A 23068-nucleotide genomic window follows, 5' to 3' on the forward strand; every position below is an offset into this window, starting at 1 on the left:
TATAAAAGATACAATAACTGAAAATTTTAGGGTAACATGAAATGTCCTAATGCATTCCTAGATCCCATCCCGGCCACCTACGTCTCTCTGTTCATAACCTGAAAACAAAAACAAAATAAGGGGTGAGCACAAAAATATGCTCAGCAAGGAAATCCTCAACCATAAAACAGTTGAGTTAAATTCTTTTGAAAATCTCCAAAACATTTGTCAAAAACTCCCTTTTATAAATCTCCAAAACATTTGTCAAAACTCCTCCACACACGTGCCATTTTCAACAATTTCTCCTTTATATATAACTCATAGAGTTTTCTCACAAACTTTCTCATTCTTTCCTTGTATATCCAGGGGAAACGTGTTGGAGGGTTTCACAAATGTTTTTCTTCTTTTATTGTTATTCCAAAAAGTTGACTTCACATCTCAGTTAAAATAATAAATTCTCAAAATCACAATTTCCAAAATATCATTTTTACTCAATAAAAATCAATTTAAAATAAATTCTTCATGTAAACAAAATAATTTGAAATACCGAATCAAATCGAAATTATGCAAATAAAGGAATATTTAAAGTAATAAAATAATTTTTGAAGGGGTAGAGGTTTCCCTTACGCAAATAAAGGAATAATTAAAATAATATAATAATTTGAGAAGGGGTATAGGGTTCCCTTACTTGGACTTTTCATTAGTATCGGGATCGGGCTTTGTATTGTTTTCTTGGTTTATTAAATAAGAATTTTCACTAGAAAATCTAGTGAAAACGATGAGATTCGGTCACGGGAAAATCGCCGGAAAAGTCGCCGGAAAAGTCACCGAAAAGTCGCTGGAAAGTCGCCGGAAAACTCTGCCGGAGACGGGTTTCTTTCTGTATTTTTTTTTTCCTACTCTCATGATTTTCTCCCTTGTAATTCTCTCAATCTCACGGTCTCACACTCTCTTGTTCAGTATCTCTGCGTCTCTTGATTAAAAGAGAGCAAAGGAAGAACAACAAAGCAGGAGAAGGGAGAAGAGAGAAGAAGGAAGGAGTGTGGAAAACAATGAGCCTTGCATGCTTATTTATAGGAGAATGAATGGTTAGGATCAAGTAGATAGGTTTTGATCCAATGGATGAGAATTGGTGCATCCAATGCAAGTGGGTTTCATCATCACTAAGGTAGTGCATTTGCATTATCATTAAAGAAAATGAAATTTAAGCCAACTCTCTCTCTCTCATTCATGATGGCTTGGCCACTAGGGAGATAGTGCACAAATTAGGAGAAGTGGGTGATGAGATGACAATCAAAGGAAGTATTAAGTAATGCTATATAAATTTTCGTCCAAATAGAGACCAGCCTACTCCAAGCAACGTTTTGATGGTCAAAACTACTCTGATCGCTGTGAAATTTTGAGGGTAGATACATGACGTCAAGACGAACACTTTCTCTTTTTGGTCCAACTCAATCCGAGTTCGTTATGACTGAGTTTTGGTCAATCAAAGTTTCTGGTTTACTTTGACAAGTTAAAACAAGATATTGTTTAGACTACTTTCATTTTATGATTACTCTAGATTCTATTCTAGACATCTTTTATTCTTTCATCATGAGAGGAGGAGGGAATAAATGTAGTGGAATGTTGCACTAGGTGTTGAATCATTATATCTTCCACTATCATATTTAATCATCCAACTAGAATGATTAAACACACATTTATTAATGGTATTCTTATGGTATAAAAATAGGTCTTTCACATGTTGAGTTGGGTGGTGACTCATGTAATCATCATGATCATAGGAAGATAACATGTGATAGATGGGTTGGATTTGTGGATAGCAATTGAAATGGGTTGAATTCGAAATGGGCTCATTAATTATAACTTAACTGAATTTTCGTCCTATTCATAGGTATAATTTTTCACGAATGTTTTCGGGTATCAAATAGAGTCCAAAAATTATGAAATTTGGAGGGTAGCTAGAGGACTTCAAGATGAGCGTCTCAGTTTTTGAATCGACCAAAACGGAGTTCGTTTGACCCTGTTTCCGTTATTCCAAAGTTTAAAGTCTGTTTTGAGTTTTTATCAAATTGCAAACAAAATACATATTTATTTTCATAAATAATCGTAGTTATTCTTTTTTCCTTAGACTAGAATAATTTTTAGCAAAGAGAAGAACTTCTGCAAAAATCTCGTTTGACACTCGTTCGACTGCCACTCGAGTGAGATTGTGATAGGTTGGTCACTTGATCTTCGCCCAACAGGTGCTCGAGCAAAATATCACGGATAGCAAGTAAAAAGTTCACTCGACCCTGGCTCGATGAAAATTGAAACAAACATGGAAAATGACAGACTTGGCACCTTATATATCAACCCAAGCAAACTATCTATAATTCTAAATCAATGAAATAATTCTTATGCACTGTATTCCCAATAAATACCCAACATCGTGGTTCTCAAACTTGGTAGATATTAGCTGCTCTAAACTAATATCTACCGAAGTAAAAGCCTCTTCACTAGAGCAAAATCAACCTTGGACCTTTCGAACTTGAATGTGGTGAGTAGATTCTACACGCCAGATTGGTTGTGCACCACTTTGGACAAGAGTAACATGCTCTCCCTCCTTCAACAGAGTCTTGCCCTGAAGCATAGAATTAAAACATTTAACCCTAAGATGATAATTCAAGTATAAAATGGGTACTAAACCGCTGAGAAATCACTGACCACTAGTAGCCTGAGTGCCCTGGAGAAGGTCTCCTCTGCATCATCTGAAAACTGCATATATATGGGCATGACACCACGATAAAGCACCAACCTCTGCTTGATCCTTTCTCTGCAAAGGATGAAATTATGTCGGATAGCTTTAGAATCAAGAATGCATATGATTGCCATATTACTCGGCTATGCCGTTCTAATCAAACAAGAGTTAAAGCTGTTGAATAAATAAATAGAAAAAAATTTGTTGGTGTTGAGCATAGATTCTACTTGGCTAAAACCTAGGTAGGTTTTGCACGGGTCTTCTCTAATGGGACAACAGAATTGTGGCGTATATTTGTTTCAACACGGCCATTGTACATTGCAGAGTCGATAATAACAAAAAAGCCATTAGATGTCTCAACACAAAAACTTTTGATCCTCTCTGCCCTAAGGTTATCAATCTTATGTTAATTTGCCTTTTCAACTCTTATAAATTAAGCAATTCTTAGAGCACTAATAGCAACTTCTTTTAGATTTTCCTTAAATGTGGGGAACCAAACTACTTTTTGCTTCTCTATTCAAAGAAGCTCCATAAATAGCTTCTCTTATCATTGCTCTATACCATTTAAATATTGTTTAAATTAAATGCTAGGAGAAAGAGAGAGGAAAGAGAAACAATTTAAATATTATTTCAAATAAATGATGTAGGAAAAATAAAGCCTTTCTATATTAAAATAATGTTAAGAGAACCACTTTTGCTTCCCTAGATTTAGATCCACATTTTGGTTTCCTTTGTGTTTTCTTAGTTTAGAGAACAACAATGGAATCTGTTTCAGATGGTTTTTTATGAGTTTTCCTACATCTAGGTACATGAATGGGTTTTAGGGAAGTTGCTGCTAGTGCTCTTAGAGCAGTGTGACAGACTAGCTTCTACATAGATGCATAAAACAATTGATCAAGGCCAGACAAGTAATTCTTTCTGGATACATGCATATCTTCAGAGTGTCTTGTAAGTTATGTACATAACTTGACAGGAAAAGCCTGTCCTTGAAACAGAAAACATCCAGGTCTACCACCAGATTGAGTAAAATTGAATATCAACATGATAAATGTACAGATGTCAACTTGTCAATCATTCCAAAGTAAAAAAATGTTGGCCACTACATTACCAAATAAACAAATGCTTAGCGCTATTACTGTAATATCTACCAATATAAATGCTTTTATACAGGTTATAGATCACATAAGAAATCAAGACGTGGCTTGAAAAGAATATTCTACGAGATACTACTACTGAACTCACTCGTTTGTGAAGGCAAAGATTGTCGAGGAAGGCCGATAATGGCTTAAAAGTATAGCCATGGATCCTGTTTTTGTGAAAACAATAATTGGAGTATTGAGAGTGTTGGCCATAGTCGTGGCATGGAAAGCAAACATTTCACTCATATGGCTCTGTGAAAGAATGGCAACAATGTGTCAGATAATGAAAGAGAACTTAAAGATGGATTTTAATGAGCAATAACTAAGCCACTGCAGCACAGGACCAAAATCCATTTTTTTCAGTTCTCTTTTAATCTAACATCGTAAATCCCGAATACTTTTAAAGTAAAATGTGAATTCTATGCCTAAACTAACTTAAATAACACACACATACACACATAAACAAACAAACAAACAAAAAAATCTGTGATTTCTAATTGTAATGAATGCGTACCTTGTAGGTACTCAATTGATTTGGAGGAGTTGAGCTAATTGGTAGACTTGACTCGGTCCTTAAGGCCACAGTATGCATTACTTTAACAGCTTTCAATGGATACCTTGAACCATTGTTATTAACGTGCAGTTAAAAAATCAATTTCAAATATAAAGGAAAAGAAAAATAAAAATTCATTTAGAAGAGGATTAAAAAGAAAAAACTCATACATTAAAAAGAGCACGCATGGTAAGAAAACACCGTTGATGTTCTTACTAGAGATCCAATGTTTGGGTATATCTTCTTACCCGTGAAAAAGAGTGAAGCGGTATAACATCATTATGAAGGGCGACAACAATAACATCAGCAATGACAAATAAATAAACAAATGTATAAATAGTATCCCCCTCCCCCCAACCGTATTCCCCCCCCCCCCCCCCCCCAAAAAAAAAAAAAAACCCAAAAAATACCCAAAAGAAGTACAAATAAGCATGGCGTATTTAATAATCGGACATAAATATAGCATGTTCAATGGGGCTATGTCTATTGATCCGGTGGTAATTAAGGATCATATTGTGAATTATTATGACACACTGTACACCGAGCAGAGTTCGTGGCGGCCTAGGGTAGATGGGATTTCTTTCTCCTCCATTGATGCGGATGAGTGTCTCTAGTTAGAACGAGGCTTTGAGGAGCAAAAGGTGTGGGAGGTGGTGCGGGAGATGAACGAGGATAAGGCACTGGGTACAGATGGTTTTTCTATGGCTTTCTTTCAGAAATGTTGGGGGGTTCTCAAAAAAGATTTTATGGCGGTATTTTCGAAATTTCATAATAGTTGCCAGTTTGAGAGGAGTTTGAATGTAACTTTTGTTTCCCTAATTCCTAAGATGGTAGACGTGGTGGAGGTTAGTCCTTATCAGTTTGGTGGGAGGGGTCTATAAAATTATTTCTAAGGGCTTTGCTAACAAGCTCAAATCAGTGTTGGGGAAAATTATTTCGAGTTCTTAGAATGCTTTCATTGGTGGACAGCAAATTTTGGATTCAGTTCTTATAGCCAATGAATGCTTGGATAGCCAAATGCGGTCAGGGGAGGCCGGGTTTTTGTGCAAACTGGATTTGGAGAAAGCATATGATCACATGAATTGGAATTTCTTAATTTGCATGCTTCAGAGGTGTAGGTTTGGGGAGAGGTGGAGGGAATAGATTAAATTTTGCGTATCTATAGTAAAATTTTCCACTTTGGTTAATAGCGCCCCTACAGGTTTCTTTCAGAGCTCGCGGGGGATTAGGCAAGGTGATCCTCTTTCTCCTTTGCTGTTTGTGGTGGTTATGGAAGCAGGATATTGAATGCGTCTATGCTCCAAGGCTTGCTGTCAGGTTTCTTGGTGGGCAACAGGGATAATGAAACTTTAGTGGTGAATCATTTGCTGTTTGCGGATGATACCTTAATTTTTTGTGGAACACAAGCCGAGCATGTTCAAAATTTGAGGTGTACCTTCTTATGTTTCGAAGCGGTGTCAGGGTTGAGGATCAATTTAGGCAAATCCGAATTGGTCCCTATTGGTGAGGTGGAAGATGTTAAGTCTTTGGCACATATTCTGAGTTGTAGAATTAGGTCTCTGCCGATGACTTATTTGGGTATGCCGTTGGGGGCGTCGTTCAAATCTATTTATATTTGGAATGAGGTTATTGAGAAGGTGGAAGAAGGTGGAACGAAGGTTGGCTAGTTGGAAGAAACTTTATTTATCCAAGGGTAGTAGGGTGACGTTGATTCACAGCACTCTTTTTAGCATTCCTACTTATTATTTATCTCTGTTCCCTCTTCCTGTGAGTGTAGCTAAGAAACTGGAGCGGCTTCAAAGGGAGTTTCTGTGGAGTGGTATGGGTGATGAGACTAAATTTCATTTAGTCAATTGGCATCGAGTTTGTACTCCAATCAAAGCTAGTGGACTAGGAGTTCGAAATGTTATTAATTTTAATCAAGTCTTATTGGGGAAGTGGAGTTGGAAGTTTTCTCAGGAGCGCAATGCTTTGTGGAGATCGGTGATTGAGGTGAAGTATGGGAGTGTGAGGGGAAGTTGGTGTTCATTGCCGGTGACGGGGCCTTATGGTGTCAGTATTTGGAAGTTTATTCGAAGGGGGTAGGATAATGTTGCCAAGTATTTGCGTTTTGAGGTGGGTGATGGGTTCTCATATTTGCTTTTGGCATGATTTATGATGTGAGGACAAGCCTCTCAAGCTCTGTTATCCAGCTTTGTACACTATTGCGCATTCTCCTGATGCTTGGGTGGTGGATAATTTGTTTGTGATAGGAAGTGTGGTTCATTGGAATGTTCTCTTTACGCGCTATGCTCAGGATTGGGAGGTGGAGATGGTGATGTCCCTCTATGAACAGTTATACTCTATTTGGGTTCGGCATGGGGAGGTTGATAGGGTGGTGTGGAATCTTTCTAAGAGGAGGAATTTTGAAGGGAAGACTTTCTATAAAGCTTTAGTTTGTCACGAGGCGTCTTCTTTTCCTTGGAAGGGTATATAGCGTGTTAAAGCTTCAAAGCGGGTGTCGTTCTTTGTTTGGACAGTGACTTTAGGAAAGATTTTAACTCATGACAATTTATGTAGGCATGGTATTGTGGTGGTAGAGTGGTGTGTTATGTGTAAGAAGCATGGGGAATTCATTGATCACCTTCTTCTTCACTGTGACGTGGCACAAGTTGTTTAGAGTTCTTTTTCTAGCTTGTTCGAGGTGGAATGGGTTATGCCTAGTAGTGTCTTGGATTTATTGAGTGGTTGAGACACTTTGCTGGGTCGTGGTCCTGTTAACCGTATTTGAAAGCAGGTTCCTTTATGTGTTTTGTGGGGCTTGTGGCGTGAGAGAAATTCTAGACTTTTTTGAGGATGTGGAGATACCGGTTGGGGCTCTTTGTAGAAATGTGCTTAATATGTTATATCTTTGGGTGTCGGCGCATAGCCCGAATAGTATGTCGTTCGTTGATTTTTTACTTTCTTGTTCGTTTCTTTCCTCTTATTAGGGAAACTTCTGTATACTTCCTATGTTACTAGGGTTGCGCCCCTCTGCGCTTTTTAATGAATTTTTACTTATCAAAAAAAAAAAAAATAGCATGTCATGAAATAAAATGTACCATAATATATGGCTCTTTCTTTCATTCAATAAAATAGAGTATCCATATTACCAAAATTATCAACAACTAATTTCAATCAAACTGACAAGCAAAACCAGATTTCACCCAACTCAGAGGCCCCATAAGACCTACATGATCAACCTTAGATATAGATAGTCTGATGGGTAAAAGTAACCCAAATGCTTCAATCCAAAAGCCAATGGAACACAACATTTTCAAAGAAAAAACAGATTAGACAATTGAAAATCCTCCCGGCAACAACATAGACAACTGAATGCATTATATGCCACGTTTTATCTTCCCAAAACCTGCTAGCCTAGTAGTTCAGATAGAATGAGTAGATGTATTCCATCCCTCCATAAATAAAAGATTTCTTTTCCTCTTGGAATCATCCCAGAATACAAGTTCATTTTCAAAAAGTGGAAACACTTCACATTTTCTTATACCATCCTCACCGTTTTTAAGAATAATAAACAAGATTTTCACTAGAAGTCTTCTACATCTAATTTATATGCTAAAGGAAATTTTAGGAAGATTACTCAATTTTTATTTTTCATTAACAATCGTGCCATTTAGAACTAAGAAAATTACTTTGGAACTAACAGATTGATTTATCCATCAAATCGAGAAGAAGATAGGATGTTAAATATTCCTTATGTGGAGTCAGAAGAGTGGCATAAAGCACACTAAAACTTAAAACTAAGCTATAAGGCACTAATAGACACCTTGCAACAAAGTAAATTACATAAAACTGAGAGAATATGGATGAAAAATCTAGAGTCTATATTGATAACAAAAAAAAACCCTCGAAATATCAGCCAGTAGTCAAAGCATGAAGAACCTAATAAACCTAATCTTTTCCCACACCCTTTTCTGCTTAAAGAAAACGATAACTTCATACAAGAAAAAAAAAAATAAAGAGAAAAAAAATACAAAAAAGGAAGGATAACCCACATTATGACTTTAAAGCAGCACAATCATCACAAATACATAATTTGAACTGCTATTATTATATGAACCAAAAATAATTACCAAGCCCAACAATTATAGACCAGCAAACTTACTTTCCATGGGCAGTTTCTCCTGAAAGCATGACTGCATCAGCACCTTCTCGTACCGCAATTGCAATGTCAGAGACCTCTGCCCTTGTTGGTGTAGGATGATTTATCATACTTTCCAGCATGTTTGTCGCTACAATCACTGGTTTCTCCATACTGTGACACCTTCGAATAATGTCCTCCTGTTTAATCAAAACATAGGATTTAGTTACATGATGATTTAGAATACAACATTAATCATACTTTCTAAACTTCAGAATAATAAAAAGAGAATCAAAATAATTACATTAAGACATAATAAGTGATAGATGGATAGAGATAGCAATTCCACACTCAATTATTTGACATGCTAAGTATGATTAATCATGCCCACTTGATAAGATCAGAACTTTAACACAGAAGAAAGATGAATTGTATAATGCAACATATTCCGTCCATCATAACTGACCCCAGAAAACTGATTATCCAATTTAATTTAGAAGCACTATTTGGGGTCTGAAGTACTTTCTCAATCTTTTCTTTCTTTTTCAGTACAATCAGTGTGCTAGGCCCAATGAGAGATGACACACAGGGCCAGGAGACCTGCACATATTTAGAAGTTGATGCAGACCTCAGAGTTGTTTTAAACACACTTGGACGGAGGATGCCAAAGAATATGCACAGAAATAGAAATGGGATGTATGGCTCTGTCAAGATTTTCAACAACTCTTGGCATGCAATGATCAGCCTTCTATTTGGATCAAAACTTAGGGTTCAGAAAAACCTTTTCAAGTGCAACATGTGACTCAATAAGGAATTTTCAGAAGCCCGCATTACAAGCCAATTTGAGACCCTGGTATATAGCTCAAATCTCAGCTAATAGAACCATACAAGACCAAAATTCATACGTGAAATCCTGGAGCTTAACACCATCAGCACTTCAAATAAGACTCCCAGCAGCTGCAGGCACTGGATTCTTTCTGAATTTCCTTGTTCACTTTCAACCAGCCCCCTTGTAAGGTGGGAAGGGGCAGGGAGGGGGGTATCTCTTGACATCCCACAAACTTCTTGCCCGCCTATTATTCTTCCTCGGATGGTTTTTAATTCAGATCGGATGGCTTGATCCAATCTTAGGAGTGGCCGGTAGGTTTTGGTACGTCTAGGGAGATTGTTGTGTGGGATCAAGGGGCTGAAGGCTGGGTTGGGGAGGAAGGAGACTCTCCTTACCCCTTGGGTGTTTTTCCTCCCGTCATGCCCTTGGATTGGGTGTCGGATGGTGTTGAGGATGAAAATACGTCATTCGCGTTGTTGGATGCCATTGAAGAGGATTTCCATCAGGTTTATAAGGGTAAACGTCTTAAGATTAAAAGGAGGAGAAAGTTGCAGAATCTGAAGAGCTCCATCAACTACAGTGATGTGAGCGTGCCCTCTAGGAGTGGGAAGGAAAGGCTCAGATTCTGTAGCGTTGAGTGCTCTTTGTGGGTTTCGAGTTTTAGGGTAAGTCCTTGTGGGTTTGTTTGGGCTTTTCTTTTGTTGCTTTGAATGCTCTTTGTAGGTTTTGTGCTTTAGGGCCTAGGTCCCTGTGAGTTTGTTTGGTGGGTTTCTTTCTTCTTGTTTGGTTGTTTCTTTTTTGCTTTCTAGCTAGGTGCTTTCTCTTGTATACTTCCGGTATACTTAAGAGCGCCTTACGCTTTTAATACAACTAGTTTATTACTAATAAAAAAAAATGTTTTTAATTCAGAATGATCTCAAGAATTGTGAAAGATCAACTCAAAAGTCATATTGCAAAAGTAAATGGCTTTACTCAAATTTAAGGGAAAAATGCTCCAAAAACCTGAGGAATGACTTTTTATCAAATCACTTTCTAAGGTTTAAATTTTATCGATTTACTCTCTAAAGTTTCAATTGTTATCAAATGTCCACCCTCCATTAATTTTTAATGGTGTTGCCACGTCATACCCAATCAAAAGGTGACACGTGTCTCTCTAGTAAAATATTAAATAAAAGAAAGAAGGACCACCACCAATGTTTCTTTTTCTTTCTTTTTTATATTTATATTTATATTTTGAATTTTCTTTCTTTCTTTTTTATATATATTTTTCATTAAAAGGGACACATGTCACCTTCTAATTGGGTATGACATGGCAGCACCATTAAAAAATTAATGGAGGGTGGACAGAAGGATTTATTTGATACCAATTGAAACCTTAATGAGTAAATTGATAAAATTTAAATCTTAGAATACCAATTGAAACCTTAATGAGTAAATTAATAAAATTTAAATCTTAGACAATGATTTTATAAAAAGTCATACCTCAAGGATCTCTGGAGCATTTTTTCCTAATTTTAATAAGCATGTATTAAAAAAACTTAATTTTGATTCTTTTGCATAATTATTCTGAATTTGAGTAAAAGTGCAAAATATACAACCAATGGTGGATCAAAAGATAAAGTGTTGGGACTCTTGCTTCTCTAATTAAATTAAACATAGTTATGCACAAACATACAATGCTTAGATTCATTCTTCCCTGAATTAGATATACAATATTCCAATGTTTAGCCAAAACCATAATAATTACTGAATTTGTTAAACACCGTAGCTATACATGTGAAGCAACTTTGTCTTAGAATTAAGACACATTCAGTTGAAATGCCAAAGATATGGTGTACATTGTTAACATCAATTTACCTGCAATAAAGGAACATCCTCGATTGGCAGTTCAGCTCCAAGGTCTCCACGGGCAACCATTGCCTGTAAATTCAAGAAAACTAGTTAAGAAGCAAAAGGGGAGCATGATATTAGACAATTTAGGATCACGTAAAATTGTTACTAAACAAATACTTAGCACCAACAATTTCTTTTCAAAATAATCTATATAAACACGAGTAATTCTAAACATCATACCCATGTCCCTCTTGTGTCCCTCTAAAAGTGATGTGGCTTTTAAAATCACCATGTGATCAAAATTCAATTTTGATCAATCGCAAGCTCAATGGTGATTTTAAAAGCCACCTCATTTTTAGAGGGACACAAGAGGGACATGGGTATGACATGTAGCATTACTTCTATAAACACTACATGAATGCATCGCTATGCTCTTATAAGTTGAATGGACTTGATCCAAGAATTCAAGGGATACAAAATGAGATCCTAAATTCCACAGAAATTTTCTTTTTCCTTGGACTTTTGTCACCCAAAGGTAGGTACTACTCTTTTTCCTTCCTAATCAGATTTATACTTGAAGAAAATCTCCCATTCAGTTATATTTCTTTATTATCTAAAAAGATAGCAACAAAATAGCATATTAAATTTTCTCTCCTTGTTACTTTCTAATGGCAAAATATGTAGTATGTAAAATCACTAAATTATCAAGAAAATTAGAAACTAACCCCATCAGATGCCGAAATTATTGAATGAAGATTTGGTATAGAGTCAGCACTTTCAATTTTTACAATCACATGAATATCTGCACTACAACCTACAGAGGAGGTTTGTGATAATTAAGTCTACTAGTAGAAAATAAAAAAAAAAATATAACATATATATATTTATCCCCAAACAAACCCTAGGCATTAAAAATAAAAGACAAATTAAATTTACTTTTTAGGTAATCCTTCAACTCATGGACCACTCTAGCATCCTTTACAAAAGAGACAGCATAGAAATCCACTTGATTGTCCACCCCAAATTTGATATCTTCCCAGTCTTTCTCTGAGGAATGACACACAGAGCAGATTAAAATGGTGAATATGAATGCCAGAGATAGATGTAGACCCTCAAATCAAGACAATTTACATTTTAAAGAAAAGATTACCTGTTATTGAAGGCAAAGTTGCACTTTTTCCACGCACATTTAGATGACGCCTAGATTTCAGTTCTCCACCATCAACTACCACACATTTGACCAGATCCTCTGTCTTTGATTTAACAGCTAAAGACATCATTCCACCTAGCACATAGAGAAAAAGATATCTCATCAGGTCTAATGAACAGATCAGAAAAGTCGAGTCTTGCTTAAAATTAAAATTTCAGTATTTTTTTATTTTTTTATTTTTGAGGGGATTTATGTCATAGGAACCAATGACAAGAAAGAATTTAATTAATGTAAATCAAAATCACAGATTCTGAGATATATAAGACCTAATTTTCAGGTTGCTGCAAGTTGATAAATCAAATATATGAAACAAAGGACTAACCAACTAAAAACTAATGTAAGGGTAGCAATCCACCCAATCAGCAGACGACAAAAGTCCACCTATTCTGAAAAAATGCAGTAAACAATGACTAGCATCTACAGTGTAAAACATCAATATAGTTCAGTTCTTGCCCAGAAGTCAACTAATTCTAACCCCAAGAAATCGAGGTTAACTAGAAACCAGATCAATATAAATACCAGTCTAGCATCAAAGATGGCTAATCAGAAAACAATGATTGAGAAAAAGATGGAAGAAAATGGATATAATCTACAAGTAGATCTGAATTCTCAAGAACTCTGTCAAAAACTTAATAATTTAGTGAGTTTCCACACGAGTCTTTCATCCTCTTAAAAGAAAACTCTGATGATTGAAGGACTTCTTTACATTTTTGATAATTCAAACGGTATATGCAGAACAAACTCTTTATCAGATTGGATAACAACCCAATATTTAGTTTACTCATTCACCAATTCAGCTCCCATGAGGGGCATCTATACTTACCATCAACCAGCAGTATGTCTCCAGCCTCTACATCATTCACAAAGTCATCATAATTTACACTAACAGTGTCATCTGTGCTGACTCCTCTTTTGATAGTGAAGCTAAATTCTTGTCCCTCCTTAAGCAGAATTGGTTGAGGTACATCTCCACTTCTAACCTCAGGACCCTGCATGTATAGATAATGCATCAAAAACTTCAAGGTGCGTTTTTTTCCCAAGAAAAGCAAAAAATCAAAATAAATACATATACATATGTATAAATAGTTCACCAAATAAAGAAAAAAAAAACAAAAACAAAACCTAATAACTTAATGAAAAAAAATTTTCCATAGATTCTATTTCAACATAGATCTACTTCCTCTGTGGAAATAGTAAACACAAGCGTGTATCAATGGAATAATTTCCCATCCTTCTAAATAGTCGTTGTATATGAAATTGTTTGGTGAGAATTAATACACATGTTTGGACAAAAATTTCCCACAATAAGGCTGTAGGCATTTCCTACAACCCAACCTCTAAAAAGTGACATGTGTCTCTTAGTATGTGAGAAGTACATGTTTTTTTAATAGCATGTACTTCTCACATGCTTTTTAATAGCATTAATAAGAAAAATGTACTTCTTACATGCTTAAAGGACACGTGTCACTTTTTAAAGGCTTATGTCCCACATTTTTAAGCAAATAAGTGGCTAGTATACCTTGGTGTCAAGCATTATGGCTATAACCTTGTCTTCAAATTGAGCATTGTATTCTTTTACAAGGTCAATGGTCTTCTGGTGTGAAGCATGGTCCCCATGTGACATATTTAAACGTGCAACGTTCATTCCAGCTTCAGCTAGTTTCCATATCATTTCACGTGAGCTTGTGGAAGGACCAATTGTACATACGATCTTAGTTTTCCTTTGAGCATTCAAAGCTACCCTTTCCTGACCAAGAGTGAAATCACTAGACTGAAGCTCAAATGGAGAGTTCAATTTGTCCTGGGTAAAAAAGAAAAAGAAAAAAAAAAATGAGCATTGGAAGGTTACAAATTGCAAAACAAGCAAAAATATGGAATGAGTAACATATTGGATTAAAACAATGTCATTCCTGCAACAAATGTGTCTTAATAAGCATAAGGCACTCTGTATAAGAGAATCGTATCTGCAATTAGTTTAAATCATTAGTTTCTTCCAAATATTGTAATTGTTAACCAAAAGATAATTTTCTCTGAATTGATATTTTTTATGCAAACCTGTTTAACCCCACCACTTCACCAACGCTATGTTTGGTAAAGTACAAGGGCAGGGGGGGAAATGCTTATAAATGGCTTGCCTTTTTCTTTTTCTTTTTTTTTGGCTCCACATAGCTTTCTATAATGGGCACACATAGAACATTATTAAGTGTATCCCTTTCCTCCTCTTGTATTTTTAATGAAACAAACCAAGGGTAAAACATTCCACTTCTTGTCCAGGTCTGGCTCCACATCTCAAAGACAAGGAAAAAAATTTCTCCAGAAAAACCCCAGGACTCAGATAGCATCATGCAACTTTATACATGATGCAGCAGCAACGAAGAAAAAATTCCGATAAACAACATGGCTAGGACATCAATAGAAGTCAATGCTGAATCAACATGGCAATTATTAAAATATGGACCATTGCTGGTTACTGCTATGAGAAGTATAACTCAACGCTACCTAATTATCCATGAAAAAACAGTAATTAGCTCCCCAGAAAAACTGCTTAACACTAGTCAGCATGTCTGTATGAGTAAAGAAAATAGTTCACCGAAGCTAGAAAAAAATATTAAAGAAACCAATACATTCACCCTCCATTTGGTTTCCAAAAATTGCAGGGAGAAGAAAGGAAAATTCTAAATCTAGTGTCATTAGGATCACCTAACTACGCTAGAAGATTTGTGTAGAGATTTCGCATTAGAGAAGGCCTTTGCAGTCTCAGGTGCCATATAGTGAAACCTCTATTATTCAAGATTCTTTCTCTGTGTTCCTGCGCTTTCTCGGTTACAAAACAGAGCAAAATTATACCATCAAAATTCCAAGGCTGGCTGCCTCAGCTCTTGAAAAATCAAAAGCCTATGATTCAAAATGTTTTCCCACACTATCCGAGTAGTCAAACAGAGCGAAACAGTTCTATGAAGCAAGCATCCGCTGCTTTAGTTCCCCCAATAACCAAAAACCGAAAAACAAGACCTACAATTCAAAATTACAATTCTTTCCCTTTTCCCACACTTCCCCAGCATCCAAACATAGAAGACCACTAAAAATCAACCACAACCCAAAAACCCAGATACAAAAATAGAAAGAAAGCAAAACTCACAGCACCCAGAGCACCATTTGGAGAAGTGAGCCGGCCACTCTGGCCCTGCTCCGTGATACTCATCGATCTAATTTGCTTCCGAACGCATTTCCTTCTTGGCACTTCCGACTGGAACACAAAGTCGCTCAAGTACTTGGAGGCCGCGAGGCGATCAGAGGCCATAATGAGGTCGGGATTCGGCAGGGACATTCTCGTGGGAAGATTGATCGTCGCCATTGGAGAAAGCTCTAGAGAGATAGAGCAGAGGGTGGCGGAGAGTTCTATAAGTAACAAAGTGAATAGAGTGTGTTTGCGTGCGTGCGTGTGTGTGGGAGAGAAGGAACGCGAGGACGAGAGAGAATCTCGTTGGAACAGTTGGACTTGTTCCCTGCCTCTGACGACTTTTGCGACTCTCAGCAACAAAAATATCAAAAGAGATTGTAAATAAATAAATAAATAAATTATAAACTTTATAAAACAAAGAAAAATAAATTTAATTTTTTGAGAATCTTAAATAAAATGCCTGAGAAACAAAAGATGTTAGATTTGCCTGATAAGACTATATAATCATGGAGGGTTAACACACTATAATTTGGAAGAAAAATGTTTTAAATATTACAGTTTTTATTATAAAAAAATTTATTAATTGATGTGACAATTCATAATTAATAAAATAATTAAATAAAAAACTTTAACTTTTTAACTTAATTAATTAGCGGTTGATTATATTTTTATTTATTTCATCAATTACAAACTGTCAGGTCAATTTATAAAAAAGTCATTTTATTAAGAGTGCACTGAAATTTTACAGACCAAAAATATAACATTCTACATATTAATGTATTGCCATAAAATATTAATAACATGAAAGAGGATCTTAATTATACTTAAAAATGTAAAAATGATAATAAGCTGTTTGTGAATCGTTGACTTTCCAATAAAAAATTAAATGATTAATTATTTTTAAATAGTGTACTTGTGAATCATGACCTTCCAATAAAATTTTAAAAAATGATTAATTGTTTTTAAATAATTTACTTAAAAAACAAAGTTCCAAAAGAAAACTTGCCAGGATTGCTTGATCTTGCTTTCTCAATATGATTTTGTAAATTGGTTATTCAAGGCAAAAAGCAGTTAAACACAAAAGGCAAACCCTAGCGTGAACTCGCTCTGGGCAAGTGACACGTGCACGTAATGCGGAGTTGTTTTTTATGTTTAAGGTCGCGTAGTGTCTAGGGGACAACATACGTATATTCTGTTCCCGTGGGCGTGGAGTATATTATGTACGTGTATGTATCGCTTTTTGGTAAAATACAGCTGGAGCTGGCAAAAAGACACGTGGTCTGTAGTCTACTTCTTCTCCCCAAACAAAAAAATTAATAATGAACAAAAATCTTCCTTTTCTTTTTTTATTTAAGTAAAATGAACAAAAATCTTAGAACTTAAAAGTGAAGTCGATCCGTAATAATGTCTAAACAAATAAAATCACAGCACGTGTCATTCGTGTTCCTTCAATATTTTCATGCCGAAGGAATTTGGCCTATACATCATAAATGTGATTTTTTTTTTTTTATAAGCTTACATTAGCATTCTTTATAATGAAATATCATTTTTTATATTATTGTTATTATTATTATTATAAGAAAACTTCATTTATAATTTATGATTTTTTATTACTTTTGTAATTAAGTACTCAAACTTTGAAAAGTGTCAATTTATCGTATCCATCTTTCAATTTTTTTTAATTTCAACATTCCGTTAAAATTTTTCGTTAAATATTCCTATCAAAATTTTTAAAATACTCATCTTTTTTTGTTAAGAAAAAAGAAAAAAATTGCAAGGATTTAGGTGTTAGTCAAAATTTAACGGAATTTACAAAAATACTAATATCTAAATCTTTGAAAATTTTATAATTTTTTTTTTAAAAAAAATAAATAAATAAATGAGTATTTTGAAAATTTTGATAGGATTTAACAAAAAATTCTAACAAATAGTTGAAATTGAAAAAAAAAAAATGAAAGATGAATATATATTTTAAATTGACACTTTTAAAAATTTGAGTATTTAATTACAGAAATAATAAAAAATTAAAAATTATAAGTAAAATTTTCTCTATTATTATTAATAAATTGAAATCCATTGCCTTTCCTATGCATTTCAGCGTAAGAGTGTTATTGCTTTCCAGTATTGGATTATACAAAACACTTTTTAGCAGACATGATTTTGATGTCCGTTAATCATATCCACAAATTTGTTTAGTTATTCTCATGCATGGCAGCACGTTGACCTGTACTTGTACGTTAAGAAATCATGCATGTATAAGGGGATAACCTGTTCTGCCCATGTGAAAATTGGAATGCAAATCTTCAAGCGTTGATGGAATATTCAACATCCACCATTAAAGAATTTATGGCATATTTTAATTTGATTTATTAATAGAGCAAAATTTAAAAAGATCAAAAAAGTATTTAATGTGCTGATTCAAGATATTTGAAATTATTCTAAAACGGAGCATTCTAAGCTTGATCCAAAGAAAAATAAAGGTATAATAAATTTAATCCAAATTATTGATGGGGCTGATCTTGCTTAATTGAGGGTGGATTAATGGCTCTAATTTTCTTTAAAATGGCATAGATTAATTGCTGATTATAGCTTGATTGAGCGTGAAATTATAAGGAGAAGGTGATTGCTTACTTTCTAATTTCAGACCAATTAATTGGCTTATTGACTTGCCTATTTCATACCAATTAATTGGTTGATTGACTTGCCAATTCCATACCAATTAATTGGTTGATTGACTTACCTATTATTAGTGTTAAATTTTAGGCTCCTATGAGTTTAGTCCCTTTTTTTTTTTTTATCTATTTTCTTATTTTCGAAATACGTTAGTTTCATTTTCTTTATAGTGGGAGTGTAGGGCTGAAAATGTTATAAATAGCATACACTCATTATAATGAAGTATTATGAATCGAAAATGTAAGGTTTGTTTTCTTCTATTGGTTATTCAGAAAACTTCTAAACTTATCAAGGATTCTTCTTTGTAGTGTTGAAATTTTATACCTTTGGTTTGTGGTTCAATTATAATCATTGGGTCGGGGTATGTTACTTTATACCTTCGGTTCACGTTTCATTTATAAACGTTGGGCCAAGTTTTCTATCAAAAGTTTAAATTTTAGCTTTCTTGGGCAAATATTCCAATATTATTTGTTGGGTCTCAAAGCATGTCGGTTGAAGTTCGCATCATTTAGTATCAGAGCCAAAGTTCTAAAATCAAGTTTACTATTCTTTTATCTTTTGTCTCTTGTTATCATCTTATCTTGTTTCGTTTGTATTCATTATTCATTGTTCTTCGTATCAACCTATCTTGTTCTGATTGTATTCATTATTCTTTATTCTTGTTTTGTTTCGTCCACCAACTTAAAATAAATAAATAATGTGGAGTTGATTTTTGGGTGCCACTACTATTCTGAGGAGAAAAAGGTAACGATTCAAGGTCGAATCATTTTGAAGATAGAGGGAATAATGAAAATCAACATGCACCATTAAAGGGTACATTGCATATTCCATTTGAGTCTATTACTAGAGCAAGATTCAAGAAGATCAAAGAAGCTCTTAATTAGTTGATTCAAGAGAATTCAAGTGGCCTTTTCATCTTGTACAAAAAAAAAAAAAAAAAATCTATAAAAAGAGTTTAAAAAGCCTTAAAATTTTCATTTCTTTTTGTTTTCCCATACCTTCTCAGCAACCCATAAACCAAAAATAAATAAATAAACAATAAACAATTAGATCTGTGGGTCACAGTATCCCGTTGACGCATTACATACCACAGGAAATCAAAAGGAAAACGAAAAGAGTATAACTTCTATTAGGTCATGGCAGAAATTAGGTATTTGTTGCCTTCAAATGAGAAGTTGACACGTAAGCCTAGAAGCAGAAAATCAAATAGAACCAAAACACCGGATTTTCTTCAACGTTTGCTACAAATGTTGTCCAGGCCCGATCATCTTCAACGTCTGCTACAAACGTTGCCCAGATTCCAGAATTAGAGCACCCAATTATCAAAACACACGAACAATGCCCAGGCCCGAATGTCGCCGCCCACGCTAGGACTTCTGAGAAAATCCCACACTAGTAACTCTCCGTCTCTTTCTCTCTCTGTGTTCTCTCTCTCTGATTTTCTGTCTATGTTCTCTCTCTGTCCATCTTGTTCCACCACAAAATGCGGACGGTCGTGAAAATGGTGAAAATGGATTCCATTGATGTCCAACTAGATAATTATTTGGGTTTTATTGGTGATAGTTGGATTTTTTTTTTTTTCTTTCTATTAATTAATTCTTCAGTCCTCATTCAAGTGTAAAGCAATTCTTTCATAAGTTTTTGTATAATCTAAAGAAAACAAAAATACAAATACGCACATAAGGTGTACGATGAAATGCCTCAACAAATCTACTGGATTATGGGAGGCTCTGTTGTTAATGTAGGTATGAGTTTTTGCGTGAAATTGTGATTGTACTGTAAGCTGTCATGGTCTTTTCTGATATAACCATGAGTTACTCATGGAGTCTACTGATTGCATGGAAATCTAGACCAAAATGGAGAATGGTAAGAAGTGTTGGTTATTTAATTGATTTTTGCAACAATTTTGGTGAGCAAATTTTAGTGACAACCGAGTGTTGCTGCTTCATTTACCGAATTTGGAGTATCTGTGCAATAGAATCTCACAAGGGAGAATCTGAACAAGCCACTTTAGCTCCCTTGATTGGATCCTCAATTCAATCAGCTACAGGGGTAGTGTACAATATTACGGAGGAAAGGTCATAACCCTGCAGGAAGTGAATAGAGTGTCTCAGGTACTTTGAGAAATATATGAGATATTGGTTTCTATTATTCTATGTTCTAACCAAAGAAGGCACACGTTGAATTCATTTTGTATTTAAATTGATCAACAATGTTGAATTTATTCCAAGTGCATATTCTCATATAGATCCATGCCTGAAATCCCCCAGAAATCAGCAAGCTGGGTTTATGATTGCTGCATCCAGTGCGGCTGTGCGGGGATTTTTCATTTCTTTGTTTTCTGGGTGCAGTGTACTAATATATGCATATGTAACAACCTTTTTCACGTTCTGACAAGTTTGGTAGATCCTTCTGCTAACATCATATTTGGTCGTGGATGACCGCTACAATGGAGAGATTCATGTTACTATCATTGCTTCAGGCTTCTCGCAGTCATTTCAGAAGGCATTATTAACAGATCCCAAGGCAGCAAAGCTGATTAACAGATCATGTTGCAGCGGGCCAAGAAGATTACCCTACATGATAGGGAATGCCCTTTCCCCTCAAGTCCACAACCTCACCTTCAACTGTTCCAGCAAGACCGTCTACACGAAAGCTTTTCTTCTAATGCCTTTCTGTTTTTTTTTTTTAACTCCTTGTGCTATTTGGCTCTATAATGATCTCGAATCTAAATGTATGAGAATGTCATTTTGTTTTAGGGGTTGCTCAGTTTTTATGTAGGTAACATTATTGGAGTTCTCTTATTATGATTTTTTGAACTTTTGTTTATCTTTTTCTCCTTATTAGAGAGTTCTCTTGTATACTTTCTGTGTACCAGAGATGCGCTCCTTCTTGAATTACTTATAAAAAACTAATTTTTTAGTACATGTTATGTTTATACAATCTGTTATATCCCCAAAATCTTTTCTGTTGTATAACACTCACATGTTGAACAGCAAGTCCGCCGAAGAGTATATACAAGAAATAAAAAGCATATTACTAATTGCACCATTGAACTGTCAAAATGGTCACAAACATACAAAACTATCATGTAGAATACCTACAAGGAACAAAATATACTAATCCCAGCTTTGGTTTGCGTTGTGTGCCGGTGAACAAAAGACACAAGCTAGGATATCACGCATCTCACTTGATGTAGCAGCCCTACCGTGCATCCGTCGCAAGCCTTGCCCGCCCACCTTAAACTGTCCTATACGATGACTAACATGTGTCAAGCAATATTATATCAAGGGGTCGGATACTGAATCCGGATGAGGTGGAGCTGGGCTATATCTGACGCACTACGAGCATAATCGCCCTCTAATCTCAGCACAACTCAGCTGGGCTTTTCTGTTTGTATAACATTCACATATTGCCCACCCATGCACTGATGCACTAAATATTCATTTTAGGGAAAAGTTTGATAAATTTGGGCTTGAGAAATCATCCCGGGGTGTCGGGGTCAATGGGGAGGCGAGTTGCGTATACCTTGAAACAAACTTGAAGACAACTATAAAGAATCACACTATTGTAAACAAATTATCATTAGAAGAGAGGTTCCTACTCTTAGAGATAATATGTAGGTTGTCCCACATTGCCTAAGTGAGGAGAAGCTTTGGCTATTGGCTTATATAAAAGCTTTATCCTCTTGTCCCACATTGTTAAGATAGAAGGCTCATTTCTATTCTAGTCTCTATAAATAAGAGAGCACTCATTGTATTCAATTCATTCAAAAAAAAGCATAATGTAGCCCTTTGGGCTTTATCTTGTGGATGTAGGTCATAGACCGAACCACGTAAATCTCTTGTCTCTTTTATTTTATTATTCCGCATTTTATTTCTTTTAGATTTAGATTTCTTTCATGGTATCAGAGCTGCCGATGCTTCCAAATCTAACGTCATCAAGAAGCAAACTCAAGTTTTCACAAGTTTCCACCTTGAGTTTGAGGGGGAATGTTAGAGATAATATGTTGGTTGTCCCACATTGCCTAAGTGAGGAGAAGCTTTGGCCATTGGCTTATATAAAAGCTTCATCCTCTTGTTCCACATTGTTAAGATAGAAGGCTCATTTCTATTCTAGTCTCTATAAATAAGAGAGCACTCATTGTATTCAATTCATTCAAAAAAAGCATAATGTAGCCATTTGGACTTTATCTTGTGGATGTAGGTCATAGACCGAACCACGTAAATCTCTTGTCTCTTTTATTTTATTATTCCGCATTTTATTTTATTATTCCGCATTTTATTTCTTTTAGATTTAGATTTCTTTCTTTATCTTGTGGATGTAGGTCATAGACCGAACCACGTAAATCTCTTGTCTCTTTTATTTATAGAGACTAGAATAGAAATGAGCCTTCTATCTTAACCATGTGGGACAAGAGGATGAAGCTTTTATATAAGCCAATGGCCAAAGCTTCTCCTCACTTAGGCAATGTGAGACAACCAACATATTATCTCTAACACCTACAAAGTTGGTGTTCAACTTCCAATTTTAGACTAATAGACATTTATCAACAGAGTTTACATATTTGCTCACCTTGCAGCATTGGAAACCCCTACAGCAGCTGAATACCCACCTGCAGCCCCTTGCCTGAAGGAATTAAAAGAAAAAAAATCCAACCAGTCGTGATATGCAAGGGAGACCAGGAGAGAAAGACTGAGACTAAGACTGAGCCTGAGAGACTTACCGGTGGAGGAGGCCTAGGGCCGGCTCGATGTATTTTGGGGCTTAAGGTGATAATTTTAAATTAGGCATTTTATATTAAATATTAA

General features: G+C 35.3%; 1 protein-coding gene across 1 annotated transcript; it reads right to left on the minus strand.

The window, feature by feature from the left end:
* Positions 1-2300: 2300 nt before the first annotated feature.
* LOC133854419 (pyruvate kinase isozyme G, chloroplastic) lies at positions 2301-15924 on the minus strand. The gene is made up of 12 exons (XM_062290619.1): positions 15543-15924; positions 13923-14204; positions 13227-13392; positions 12344-12478; positions 12130-12240; positions 11919-12007; positions 11218-11280; positions 8556-8731; positions 4373-4475; positions 3962-4110; positions 2686-2794; positions 2301-2602 (listed from the first exon to the last, which is right to left on the minus strand). Exons 1-12 carry the CDS (start codon positions 15756-15758, stop codon positions 2489-2491), a joined length of 1713 nt encoding a protein of 570 aa, XP_062146603.1. The 5' UTR covers positions 15759-15924; the 3' UTR covers positions 2301-2488.
* Positions 15925-23068: the final 7144 nt, after the last annotated feature.

The sequence above is a fragment of the Alnus glutinosa genome, chromosome 13 (genome assembly GCF_958979055.1).
Source record: "Alnus glutinosa chromosome 13, dhAlnGlut1.1, whole genome shotgun sequence".
NCBI lineage: Eukaryota > Viridiplantae > Streptophyta > Magnoliopsida > Fagales > Betulaceae > Alnus > Alnus glutinosa.